The sequence below is a fragment of the Pezoporus occidentalis genome, unplaced genomic scaffold (assembly GCF_034315485.1).
Source record: "Pezoporus occidentalis ecotype Australia unplaced genomic scaffold, CSIRO_AGI_Poc_V1 ctg92, whole genome shotgun sequence".
Classification (NCBI taxonomy): domain Eukaryota; kingdom Metazoa; phylum Chordata; class Aves; order Psittaciformes; family Psittacidae; genus Pezoporus; species Pezoporus occidentalis.
The window spans coordinates 2,582,602-2,595,957 of record NW_026916284.1 but is presented as its reverse complement, the minus strand read 5'-3'; the positions used below and the strand labels follow the sequence as shown (position 1 = coordinate 2,595,957).

At 52.8% G+C, this 13,356-nt stretch overlaps 1 protein-coding gene across 21 annotated transcripts in view; it reads left to right on the top strand.

Annotated features, from left to right (window-relative positions):
- NFASC (neurofascin) overlaps positions 1-13,356 on the top strand; it is a 79,634-nt gene extending 66,278 nt beyond the window's left edge. For 20 of the 21 annotated variants that reach the window (XM_062605371.1, XM_062605383.1, XM_062605379.1 and 17 more), the window contains 3 exons: positions 4,437-4,568; positions 5,104-5,173; positions 10,431-13,356. In XM_062605371.1, the coding sequence (XP_062461355.1) occupies positions 4,437-4,568; positions 5,104-5,173; positions 10,431-10,662 (434 nt within the window). In that variant the 3' untranslated portion in view covers positions 10,663-13,356. Of the gene's footprint in view, positions 1-4,436; positions 4,569-5,103; positions 5,174-10,430 lie in introns of those variants that run through there. The other variant, XR_009962137.1, reaches the window with a different exon arrangement.

Here is a 13,356-nt window from a genome sequence, read left to right as displayed (position 1 = left end):
CCCAGCGGCCCCCTCCCCGTCTCTGCCTTTATGAAAGAGCCACCCCAGCATCACCAGGAGGTTGCTCTGCGTGGCACGGAGGTGGAGAGCCCCAGGAGGGGACGGGGATCCCTTTGAAGGAGGGGGGAGAACTCCTGTTGCCAGCGGCTCTGCTTGAAGCCCTGCCACTGCGTCTCCACGTCCACACACGCGTTGCTACCCATGGTGGTGGTGGTGCTTTGGCCCTGGAGAACGTGCACGTGGCTGGCCCCAGGTTGTGGCAGAGGGGCAGGCGGGGAGAGCCTGGTGATGGGACAGAGGCGAGGGGCAGGAGCGGGAGGGAGAACAGCGGAACAGCGTGTTTGCAGACCGCCTCAGTCCTAGTCACGTATAACTTGGGTTTCCCATCCTCCAGCTACCTTTCCTCTGGCAACATCACATTTAATTGCACAAGCAATTTCCAGGTTTAGCACCTGAGTGATTTTTACAGCTTTCTACTGATGGGCTTCGCACCCTGCCCACCGAATGCCCGAGAAACCCCCTTATTGCCTTCCATGGGTTCTGTATTGACCTTTATGCATTTATAAACCGTCACCGTTCACACTCAATGAGTTTCAGTAAATCAAAACTTCCCCTGTGTTCACCCGGGGCTTTGCTGTAGGAATCTGTGCACAACGTCCTCCCAAAGCTGAGAAACCAAGCAGCAAGCACCGCTGAGCAGCCCACACCGAGAGAGGTGGCAGAGGGAGGCTGTGATTTCCAAAGACCTGCAATTATCTTGCTCACGTCCAGCCGTGTAATGGAAAGCTCAAGCACTGATTAAGTCTCTCTGCTGAGAAGTGCAAAAGGGAAAGGCAATGCACAGCAAGGGAGTGCTGGAGGGGCAGCAGCTCCCCCCGCATTCCCTATGCACATCTTATTTGGTGTCCAAAACTTTGGCAAGCCATAGCACTGCTGATTAATTCCCTGATGTGCTAAGATGATGCAGGGACAGATGGCAACCGCTGGTGTTTCTGCATGGCTAATGCTGCCCAACACTGAGAAACAACCTGCAAGTGCTGACCTTGGCTCTGTCCTGCCCCTGAGGTCTGATGTGACCATTCCAAACCAGACACTAAAAGCTGATTTGCAACTCAGTCTCTCTCCAAAACAGCTCCAGGGTTGCATCCCCAATTTGGGTTCTTGCTTCTGGACCCTCCCGTGCCTCAAATCGCCACCGGCTCCAGAGCCCCCATTCATACCATGCAATGTGTGTTCCTGGATGAGTATTTCCCAACCCGGACCCGCCTTTTGTCTTTTCTCCCCTGCTTTTCACCCACTTTGGGATGTGGGAGGTAGAGGGCAGAGCCCCTGCACAACAGACAGGAAGGGCAGGGAATCATTAGACAGAGAGGGGGGAAGCAATATCCTTGGCTGATGGATGCTGGCAGTCTTGGCGTATCTATTTTCTGTAATTGAGGGGTTCCTACTGATGTTATCATTGAGACTAAAGGATGGGGCCACTTTCATCCCTGTGATAGAGGCAGATGGGTGACCTGAGCCCTATCACAGTGGGATGCAGAGCTCTCCCCATCCCTGCATGCATAAATGCTGCAGATCCATTTTGCTGCTGGCTGGATCCTGCTGCCACAAGCGTGTGGTCCCTGCTGACAACCATAACCCATCAGGAATGCTTCTGACAAAGCAACAGCAGCGTTTGGGGTTTGTGCCTTTCGGTTTTGTGTTTTGCAAATAGATTTGCCAAACGGTCCTTCAGGTTGAGGGCAGGTAAGAAAATCCACCCGCACTGTGGCTGCAGGGCACTGCCCTAGGACTGCTTCTGCCCGAGAGCTCAGGAACCAGGGCTCTTTCCAGCAGGAAAGGACACATCAGAACTAAAACCATAGAATTCTACCATTTAATCCCAGCCTGGTTGGTGTTGGAAGGGACCTTAAAGCTCCTCCAGCTCCAACCCCCGCCACGGCAGTGACACCTTCCACTAGAGCAGCTTGCTCCAAGCCCCTGTGTCCAACCTGGCCTTGAATACTTCAAGGAAGAACTTCTTCCTATTATCTAACCTGAATCTCCCCTCTTGGCAGTTTAAAGCCATTCCCCCTTGTCCTGTCCCTACAGCCCCTTGTAAAAACACAGCTTAACACAAAGAGATCTGTATTTAAAGAAGAACTAAAACTCCCTGGTGTGTACAGACACGGGGAAGAGGATCGTGTGAGACTTCACACACCTAATGGTCTGCTTGACAAAGGAAGACAAAAATGCTGCTGCTCTGTGGGTGGAAGACAGGTTTGCTATTGGCACACACACAGTGACTGCTAGGTACTGGGTCTTCTGCGACAGGATTCTAGCTCATTATAAATAAGGCCACTGCAGTTGCATTTCCAATCAATCCCCTTTGGATCACGCAGCTGCTTTCCACTATTTCCCTTGACGCTGGCCTTGTGCGAAAGCAAATCAAAACACCCTCTCTGACAGCCGCAGATTTAATCTCCCCTTCTCAACGCTGCAATGACAGTCACTCGTTTACTCAAGCACACGATTGCTGGCACTATCAGCTTGTCGTCATGTGTTGCTTTTCTGGGAAGGATGGCAGTTATCCCCTCCCTCGGTGCTAGGCAGTGCCACGATCCTACTGCAGGATCCCCTCGGTCCCCAAAACCCTCCCTCCCTGTAAAACCCAATCTGCCTGGTGGCACAAACCCACTTCTCTGAGGAACCCTTATTCCTCTCTGGCAGGGGTTTCTGTAGGAACCCCATCCCACCAGGAGCACCAACACAATCATTTTCCATTTCAAAGCTTCCCAGTAAAGCTTTCCTTCCCCTTCCCTCCCCGAGCACTCAGCTAATTGAATCCAGTTCTCAGCTCTGCTGCTCTAATCTCATTGTCTCTGTTACAAGCGCATCTTTGAGGACCTTGTAGCTCAGGTTGTACTGAAGGTACATATTAAATGTGGCAGCATTAGAGGGAAGGGAAGCAGGAGGGAGCCAAGGCAATGGGAGGCAGGAGCTCGGCGCTGCTCACAGTGTTCAGGATCTGAGATCATTTCTTTAGCAAACAGAACTTTCTGGTCATTCTCCTCTTCCATCTGATTTTCCTTGTCACAGTTTGGCTGCAATTACCTGCTTAGATTTCATCCTAAGGAAAGCACCTCTTCTCTTGGATTCAGTCTGCATGGAATAAGTACATGCTTAGAGCCGCGAGATGGTGTGGGTTAGGAACTGAACCAATTCAATCCGGTTTCAAAGCTGCTGTCTCTTACAAGAACCTTTCATTCAGAACAGGTTAAAGGAGGGTTCCCTTTAATGTTTGCTTTGGAAGCACCATCCTGGGTTTTGTCACACGGGCACCAAAGAGGATGTTTGCTGCATCAGCCTGGCCCGTTTCAGGCAAAACCCTGCTAAATCCCAACTCAGTCCCATCCAGCTCGGCTCTCCCGTGCTCCTGCCAGGAATACCCATCTCTGTTTGCACTGCAGCCTGGTTAAATTTAGCCCCCCCGCTGCGCTGAAGGTTATTTTCTCCTCTGCTCTGTCTTGCTGAATAAGAAGTGCATGTCAATGAGAGCCAGAACATGGCAGCTTGCTGCTATTTATAGGACACAGATTTGTCTGTGTGACCGTGTATGGGAGCTGCAATCAAGAAGTCAGAGTACGTGAGGGAGGACACGGGCGTTAGGAGCCACAGTGGTGGCTGGGGCACAGGGCACCTCCTTGCTTGGTATGAACCATATTAGCATTCAACAGCCTCATGAGGGTGCTGGGAGCAGTGCTATAGAGCTTGCCCGAGGAGAACAGACCTCTCAGTGTGCCCAGAACACCTCTCATTACCCAGGACCCAGCTGTCAGTCCTCAATGAGCTGTTCCCACCGTGTCCCAACTCGGCCTTTGGCCAAGTCTTGGTGGGCTTCCCCAATCCCCTCTTTTCCCCTCATTGGAGAGCACCCAAAAGCAGCAGTACCCCTGTGGGGTGGCAGCAGAGCCACTACCCATCACCTCTGTAATCCCTGCACAAGCAAGAATCCCAGTTGTTCCCAGCCCTCTGGACCCAGGGGTGCTCCTCAGCCCCACTGGACACCAGGCATGGATCTGCTCAGCACATCTCCTTCAGACCTTGGTGCTTCCAGGGCAGTTTTCAGACACAGCAAATGAAAGATCAGATCTGTTACCCAGCTTCTTTTGCCATTATTTGCAATGTCCCTTTCTCTCTGGTCTGTGCTAGGTTTTACTTTGTGACCCTTTGTAGCTCCTGCTAAAACGTTGAGTTGACCCAATGCCACAAAAGGAAACAAAAAAGCCAGATCCCTGTGCCACAGCCTCAGATAACCTGGTCAATACACGCAGACACACACCAATGCAGTGCTACAGACAATGTCTAAACCAGTGGACTGTGTCTTACAATCCCCTCTGCGCTGCTGGCCTGGCCCTTACGGGTTTGGTTATTTTCCCTTTCCATTTTCCTCCCAGCTTACACCAAGAACCACGTGGACATCGCCACGCAGGGCTGGTTCATCGGGCTGATGTGTGCCATCGCTCTCCTGGTCCTCATCCTGCTGATCGTCTGCTTCATTAAAAGGAGCAGAGGTGGGAAATACCCGGGTAAGAGCCTTGCATGGCAATCCTTTGTGCTCATGGTTTAAACATCTCCAGGCTTCTGGGGGCTAATCAGATCGGCTTGCTCTGGGATGGATGCTTGTGATTACAAGGGCTTTGCTTTCTCTGTATGGGAACTCTTATTAGTGGGAAGCATTGCAGTTCGTTACAGCTCTGGTGAGGGCTCAGTGCTGCAGAGGTGGATCCTCCTGCGATGCTCAACTCGGCCTCTAACTGCAAATTCTCTTGTCCTCATCTAGAAAAGGACCTTTGCAGGCCAAAATCTCATTAAAGTTTTGCAAAGCAAAGATAAGGCTTAAGGGAATTCACATCCTCACTCCCTATCTGAGCCCTGGGGCCACTACACACCAACACCCCTTGCAAGCCCTTCCTGGTGCTGGGGTTTTACCAGGCAATGAAAAGCTGTACCTCACCCTTCAGGTTTCTCACAGCCTCAACACCAGCTGCTGTTACATCCCATAAAGCTTTTACCTCCTGCACAGCTTTTTAACGTGAACATTGCTGATGTGCTTCTTTCCAGTACGAGACAATAAAGACGAGCACCTCAATCCTGAAGACAAGAATGTAGAAGACGGGTCGTTCGACTACAGGTATGCTCCCATTGGCATGTGTCCCCACGGCTCCCCATCAGCCCCACTCCCAGCCATCACAGCCCTCACCTCCTCCTGCCTCCTTCCCTCTACAAGCCCTCTACCAAAGGCAACATCTCCTTGCCTAAAACCCTGGAAGAGGAACCAGGCTGTGAGGATGCTGCAGGGGTCTCCTCCTTTCTCTACCGCAGCCTGGGAGGACCAGTCCAGGCAGGGAGCTGGGGCTCTGGCAGCAGGTACCTGGGGCACAGCTCAGTGTCACTCCTAACACACACAAAACACATCAGCTCTGCAGCAGCCTGGGGATATTCCAGGTCCATCACCCTGTAGCTCAGCCTCTCTCCTAACCATAAGAGAGTACCCTGAGAGAAAAGCTATGTTTGGATCAGTGGGTGAGCCCTAAAAGCATTCAGAGCACTGATTCAGGGGGCTGCCTGCATCCCAGTCAATGCTTTTCTGTCAGGTCCCCAGGCAAACCCCAGCCCTGCAAGGGTCTGCTTGAAACCACTTCGGTTTCACCCAAAGCAGCAGCAGTGCCCATTTCTGCTCCAGGAAAACTCCCGGGATACATCGGGAAGGAACAGGGCTCTCCCAGGCCTGCTCCTGTGCAATGCAGCACTCGCAGCCCCGCTGCTGGGGGTGGCTGCCCCAAGGAGCAGGTAAGGTGTCAGGTCTCATTGGCTTGCCCACACCTGATAGGAGGGGGTGTACTGCTTACACCCAGCTTGCCCTTTGAGCCCTGAACTGGGCTTTGCTTTCCTTTAGAGAACAAAAATGCCCCTTTCCATGTGAGCTGCACGATCCAAAGCCCTTTCAGGCAGCAGGAATTTCTCTCCTGCCTTCAAAACAGGGGTTAATCAAAGCCCGTGTCATACTGATACCTCTAGCGTTACAAATGGAGGTAGCAAAGATGGGGAGAGCTTATTTACAATTCAGCGAGGGATATAGCAAGACACTCGTGTTCCACTGAAGGCTTTAGAGGAAGCAAAGGAATGCATCTGCCTGCACGCAGCACATAAACGGAGGTGGAAGAGCTGCAGCCCTCAGAACGATCACATCAATGCTGTTGGGAGCACAGTAGCTCCATTGCAGTAGCAACGTTTTTCCTCCAAAGGATGTCGTGAGCCCAAAGCTCCCCAGGCTTCTGCTGGCACGAGGCAGAGGACAAACACACCCCAGCAGGAGCCAGAAGAGGTTCATAGGATCCCAGCCTGGTTTGTGTTGGAAGGGATCTTAAAGCTCATCCAACCCCTGCCACTGGCAGGGACCCCTTCCACTGGAGCAGCTTGCTCCAAGCCCTGTGTCCAACCTGCCCTTGAGCACTGCCAGGGATGGGGCAGCCACAGCTTCTCTGGGCAGCCGAGTCCCCTTAATGCTCTGAGCCACGGCAGGGATGCTCTCGGTGCCCTGTGGGGATGGTGCAAACGCCACATGGCAAACCTGGCAGCTCTCCTCACCCAGGAGGTGCTCGCACCCAGCCCTGTGGGCTCAGCCCCATCCCCTGCACCTCAGACAAGGTCTCCACAGGCGAGCTCCGGGCCGTTCCCACTGATTCCAGAGACCTGCTGCTCCAGAGCCCGCTGAGGTGGCTGCAGGGCAGACCTCCCCACTGCACCCCTCCCGAGGCAATTGCATCGTGGGCACCACTTGCCTTGCATAGAATAAAACCGAGCTCTTGGCATGGCTGCCAGCATTGAGACAGTCCCCAGTGCTGCATTTACTGCCCAGGCACCACGCAAGGGCATTGCCTTCCAGGCAGTGGGAAGGAAGGGGGTAAATCCCCCATCCCAGCACACAGCAGCTTCTGCTTGCCCGAAGCTCAGACTTCCATTGACAGCCCCATTCCCAAAGTCTGCAAGCTGAAGGCAGAGGTCAGTGGAAGGGCAACAAGAAAGCTCCAAGATGCTCCTGCAGTTCCAGTCACGCCATCCCATAGAAGTCAAGCAAGAACAACCAAACCAACCACCCTCGAGCTTTGCCCCATCCTTCTCAGGAACAACAGGTTTCATGGGAGAAGTAATGGGAGGCAGAAAGGAAGGTGAACCTGAAGGACCGAGATGGAACCCCATTGGCTGATTAAGATTCAACCTGATTGTGACGTTAGGCTCAAGGAGGGTAGCAATTAGTATTTCAAGCAAGGACAGGGATTGAGCTGACATGAATTCTTCATTGGTTTCCCTCCCCACCTCCACATAGCATGTCTGATACGCTCTCATCATATCTCACATCCTTAATGCCCTGTGCATGCAACTTTCAAATCTCTGCAGCCTATAATTAAGAGATACTGTCACATCTTCCTGTTCCACTAACAGAATAATGGTTTTCCTGAGCAGAGGCTAAGCTGAGAAGCTTGTTTGCAAAGCAGGAAACCATTATCCTTGGCCAATGTTCTGTGCCAGTGACTGTGCCTCATTATACCAAATGTTTAAGCTGCTCATGCGGGAGTCAGTTGGAAACCCTGGCCAACGGGAAAGGAAGTGAGTGGTTTTAGCTTCTGGGCTCCAGTTCAGATGCAGGATAACCCATGGCACAGGTTACATGGTGGAGGCAGCGCCAGCTTGTCCCGAATGGACCATCTCAGCAGGCATCGAGACAGGAGGACATGGAGCCACCCATGTGAGGAGAGGTCTGGTGAAGCAGCCAGGGGAGGTGGAGGTTGTCAATAGATAACACGAGACTCGTGCATGACGATAGCAAGGAAACCCAGCACAAGACTGGAGGGGAAACTGAGCAACCCCCTCACTTGGCCCTTGTCCCGCTGCACATCCTGGTCCCCAGCCACTTGCTAATGGACTTCGAGCACAAGCCCTTTGTGAAGAGCCCACCTGCACCACCCACTGCTGCTCTGCAGGAGCTTGCCAGGGGAAGCCACGGAGGCTCAATTAAACCGGCTCCATTTGGTATAACGAGGCAATCAGCTCCATGAGGAATGCAGACGTTTGGTTTGTAGCACTGCCCCTGTAAATGCAGACCTCATCATATCTCTCTCTGATCAGGCTCTTTCTGCTTCTCTCTGTTTTATTCCCATTCTTTCTTCTCCTTTTCACCTGGTCTATCCACATGGACCATGAAGGTCTCTTGAAAGGTAGGACCACGTGCTGCCAGAAGTCCGGCACATTTAGCTTTTTCTTTATATTCCTCCCTTCGAGCTATTTGTTTCTTTAGAGCTGAAACTGTTACCTCCCCCTCCCTATTCCCACATACCTGCCTCCACCTAACACATTGAACAAGACCCCTCCAACTCCTGCTGGCACCGGAGGGTACCCCCATGTCCAGTGATGCGCCTCTTGCTTGGGATATGCTGGGCACCCCCAGCCACATGCTCAAGTAGCTCATCCCTCCTGGTGGAGCTGGACCTGGAGATGATGCCCTTGGTGCGCTCACCCTGATGCCAGACACCCAGAGGATGGTGGCAAGGGACACAAGCCAAAAGCCTTTATATCCTGAACAATCTGCCTGCCCGCTCTTGGTCTCAGCCCTGGCTCAAGCCTCCCCCCCTCCTTCTCAATGATTTGTGCAGCTCAGGACAATGTTTCCCACATGGTTTTCATCTGGGTGCTCTGGTTCTCTAACACACACATCAGCCGCCCCCCCCCGAAATCTTAACAGGGTTATAATGCATCAAGCTGCTGATGCCTATCTGCTTCACCCTCCTAATGCACTAACAGGATAAACAGTAACGGAGAGAGGTAAAACCAAGGGTATGTGCAAGAAAGCACAAGCAAACCCCCCCTTAGGGAAAAGCTGGCTCTAGATTCAGCTTTAACCTTTCCCAAGGTTTGGGCTTTGGTTTGCAAATGAAGGGAGCTGGGTTTTGCCACTCTCTACTTGGCATTTATTAGGCTTCCTAACTGGCAGCCCTGCTTGCAGGCTGAATTCTGTTCCTCCTCACCCCCATAAAAGAAGCTGCTTTCCAAGCTAACAAGTTATGTTTTATTGTGATGCCAAGTTAACACAAGGCCTCAAATACTGGGTTTTGTAATATTGCTTTAATCCACAAAGAGCTGATAGAAGGAAATACAGGAGAAAGCTGCATGTTGTACTGTGGGATACCAAATTCCTCCCCCACTGTACTGAGCTGATGCCATTAATTAAATGGCATGAGAGAGACTTAATGCCTTCCCCAGCTGAAGAGGGGTTTGCTCCCTGGCCCAAGCAAAGTGCTTCTCGTGCCTTTGTGGGAAGCAAACACCTTTGTGTGGGCACTGACTACCAAAGGCTGCAATCAAAGCCCTGCACTTGCACTGGGTTTAAGGGAAATGAGGGAACAGAGTCGAGAGCCATGCTGGGGAGTCCAGAACTAAACCAAGCCCAGCAGAGAGTCAGGGGTGGAGGGGGGAGGACAAATACAAGGCACATGTGTGAGACCCTGAGGAATAACACACGATTTGCATGCTGGCCCCAAGATACAGATGAAGTAAGGACGAGCTGATATGAAAATTACCTTTTATATATAGCAACCCACTCTCATCCTCCACACAACCTTATCTGGATTGATGAGATACCAGCCTTTGCCCTCCAGAGAGGGAACAGCTTTGCCCTGTTTCTTTGGTAAAAGGGTTTATTTAAAGGGTTGGGGATTATTTCCATGGGTCAGACTATTTATTTTACAGTGACCTGGCTTAATCTTTTGAGTGAAAAAGAGAAAAGGAGAAAGAATTGAGCAAACAAGCTTTAGATGCTCAGAAATAAGCTTGGAAAGGTAAATTCCCATGAGTTTTGGAAGCTGCACAGAACTTGGCATCCTATACATGCCCCCTGCCAGTGCTTTGAGAGCACTCCCCATTGCATGTAGCTATCTAAACAGTCAAGTGGGGGGGTTATGCAAGGAAACCTGGAAGCAAACCTCACTAAACCAGGTTCTACCAAAGGCAGCTAAAATGCTAAGAGAAAGAAAGAATATAAGCAATGACAAGGGAAGGATATTTAGAACATGCATCCAGTTGGACTGATCTAAGTGTTGTATGTAACGGAGGATAAAACCCTACAACTGCTTGCTATAAACTAAACCCATGAAGGCTGGGCTTGCAGAAACACCCACCACAGCACTCCTCCTACGTGGAGGATGCCTCCCAGCCTTCATACACGGGTCAGACACACCACGACTCGCTGTCTGCCCCCAGAGCATCCCACATCTGGGGGCTCTGCTCCATGTAAGCACACACTGGATCTATCTTTTGAATATCCAGACCTTGTCTGAAGGGTCTTAGCCCTGTTCTCAACCCTTAACGGTGTCTGTCTGTCTTCTGCTACCCAGCGATGAAGACAACAAGCCCCTGCCCAACAGCCAGACCTCCCTGGACGGCACGATAAAGCAGCAGGAGAGTGACGATAGCTTGGTGGACTATGGAGAGGGGGGAGAAGGGCAGTTTAACGAGGACGGCTCCTTTATCGGCCAGTACACGGTGAAGAAGGACAAAGAGGAGACCGAAGGCAACGAGAGCTCAGAAGCCACCTCCCCAGTCAATGCTATTTACTCGTTGGCATAGCGCAATGCACTGAACCCACAAAGAGCTGGAGGTGTTTGTAGTGGATGGGGGTTAAACAACAGCCGCCGCCGCCTCCAACAGCAACGTGTGAATGAAGCAACCAACAATGATAAGAAAAAACACAAAAAAAATAGGAAACCAAGTTTAAACCCCAAGCAAAAGGCAGCCCAGGGGCTGCCGATGCCATCTTCTCCTTAGCAAACACGCAAACAGCAAGGACTCCCGGGGCACGGATGGGTTGTAGCTGTAGCTGGAAGCTGGGCTGAGCCACAGGGCTGGAGGAGCGGGATGCTTGAGCTGCACCCCAGCTTCAGGGCTGGTCCCAGTACCCCGAGCCAGCCTGGTGAGGGACATGGGGTGGGCTCGGCTGCCCAGGCCCCCCCCCCCAAGGCCCCTTTGGTTCTTTTTGGGAGGGAGTTAACCATTCTTCTTTTTAATCTTTACAGGAAGGTTTCAGATAACAGGGGAGGGGGGAAGGAAACCAAGAGGTGAGATAGGGGAGGGGAAAGGGGTGAGCAGCAGAAATGCACGGCAGGAGGAAAGCAGAGGATCTTTGGGCAGCGGCACCACGGCACTGTGTGACTGAGATGTCCATCCTCACGGCAGCACCTTGCCCACAGCCTCTCCCAAGCTGCCAGCACCACCACCTCCTTCCCAGCAGATCCAGCAGCACCTATGCAGGGAAGGGCAGGCTCCCACCACTTCCCTTGGCACCATAACTCACATCGGTGCCAAGGCTCTGCCATCCATCCCCACTGCAAAGCCCCTGGGGAGGTCACTCACAAAGCACCCCCACAGGGCTCCAGAGCATCCTCAGACACAAGAGCCTGCAGAAGAGCTTGTGGGATCTGTGGAAGGACATTCAGGTGCCGCTCACCCTCCCAGCCCTGGAGAACAGCATCGCTTGCCTGGGTAATTGTAGGCAAACCATTCGGGTTTAGTCTTTGCTTTGTAAGAACAGGGGGGGAACTTCCCCCAGACCATGCCTGCTTTCTTTTAAAGGTAACTCCATGTATCTTATGTAGCAAAGAGGGAGTGGAAGCAGGACCAGCATTAACATAGGACGAGGGGACCAGAAATCACGTATCGAAAACCAGATTGAATCAAAGGTCAGGATGAGAAGCACCCAAGGGATTGGGTGGAGGATCCCCCGCAGCTCCCCATCAGCAGCTTGCACAGTTCAGGGATGTGCATCCTTTGGGAGCCAGGGAGGGAGGCAGGACCCGCGGTCCACGTCTTCCCCAGGCACCAGGGATGAGCCAGCTCTACAGTGTTTTCCACTAAACCCCCCTCCTCATCTCTGACAGTGGCCTTTCCCCCCCGCCATCAACCACCCTGACCGAGACCCTTCCAGGAGCGAGCACCGGAGCAGCCTCCCCTCCGCTGTCCTCCCCACGTATCGAGGGAACTCGCCACCTACGTTAACCCGGTACCGCGCAGCTCGGGTGGGAGCGCTCCTCCTCATGCCTTACACAGCTTCGGACTTCCCGAGAGGTCCAAGGAACTGATCCTCTTCCCCCACCTGCTTACGCACCCCTAACGCTGGGCTCCGGGCCGCCAGAGCAGGATGGATGCCTGGGCAGCTCCCAGCGGAGAGCGCACGGATCCCTGCGGAGGGCAGCTGGTGGCAGGCGGTGCTGAGTGACCAGTGCCGTGTGTGCTCTCCCACTGCCTGCGCTTCCGAAAACCAAAGGTACCTTCGCCGAGAGAGAGCAGACTCCTGCACGGAGCGGCGGGCGGATGGATTTCGCTTCCATTCTGTTTCCAAGGAGGGTGGCTTTGTTCGGCAGAATGGATTACACGCAATAGGATTAATGCAATTCCTCTTTTAGCTTTCAAGCTGGTTTGCTCTGAAGTCGTACCGCTAACACTACTACTAACAGGGATTGTTGGGACTTTGCCACATTCTTTAAGCTGCTAATGGCACAACTATCCTGCCCTTCAGGGAAGAGCCCAGACCCAGTCAGCACCACTGCTGGACCACACAGAGCAAACAGGAGAGGGCTGGATGCAAACCCAACAGCAAAGGAGCTACACCATAGGAGCATGGAGGGGTTAGGCTGGTGTTAACAGGCAGAGCCCATCCTACATCCAGGGGGTTTGTGCTACCCCAGGGCACCGCACAGGAACCCATCTGCAGGGTCCTCCATCCGTGTCACCTTACAGAGCAGGAGCCACGCGTCTCGCTGCTACCATCAGTGTAAACCCATTCATGAGACGAGCCAATTTCTGCCACCGCCACTCACCGCTGCTCTGGTTTAAGGAGGCATCTCCAGCCCATTCCCAGGACACGCAGCAGTTGTACTCCCTTTCTAAGCAAACACACCAGGCCAAACTTAACGCAGCCCCGGTCGTGGGGGCAGCCCCTTCCCAAGCCTACGGCTGTGCTTACAAGGTTGAGCTGGTGTAAAACCCTTCCCAAGCACCAGTGGAAACAAGGAGAGAAAGAAACAACAACCTCTGCTGTGGGAAAGCCTCCGCTGCGGGAGCTGGGCACCTCCATCACACCCGGCACATCAGAGCCTCGCTGCTTGTGGACCGACCGCTAACGGGGACCACAAGACCTCGGCTACCACGCAACACCTCCAAACCTCACGGAACCGGTCAGGCATTCCTGGAAGCAGGACAGTCTGTGTCATGTATCTGTATTACGTGCCATTTATATTAAAGCCTGTGTTTCTGTCCTGTCATTAA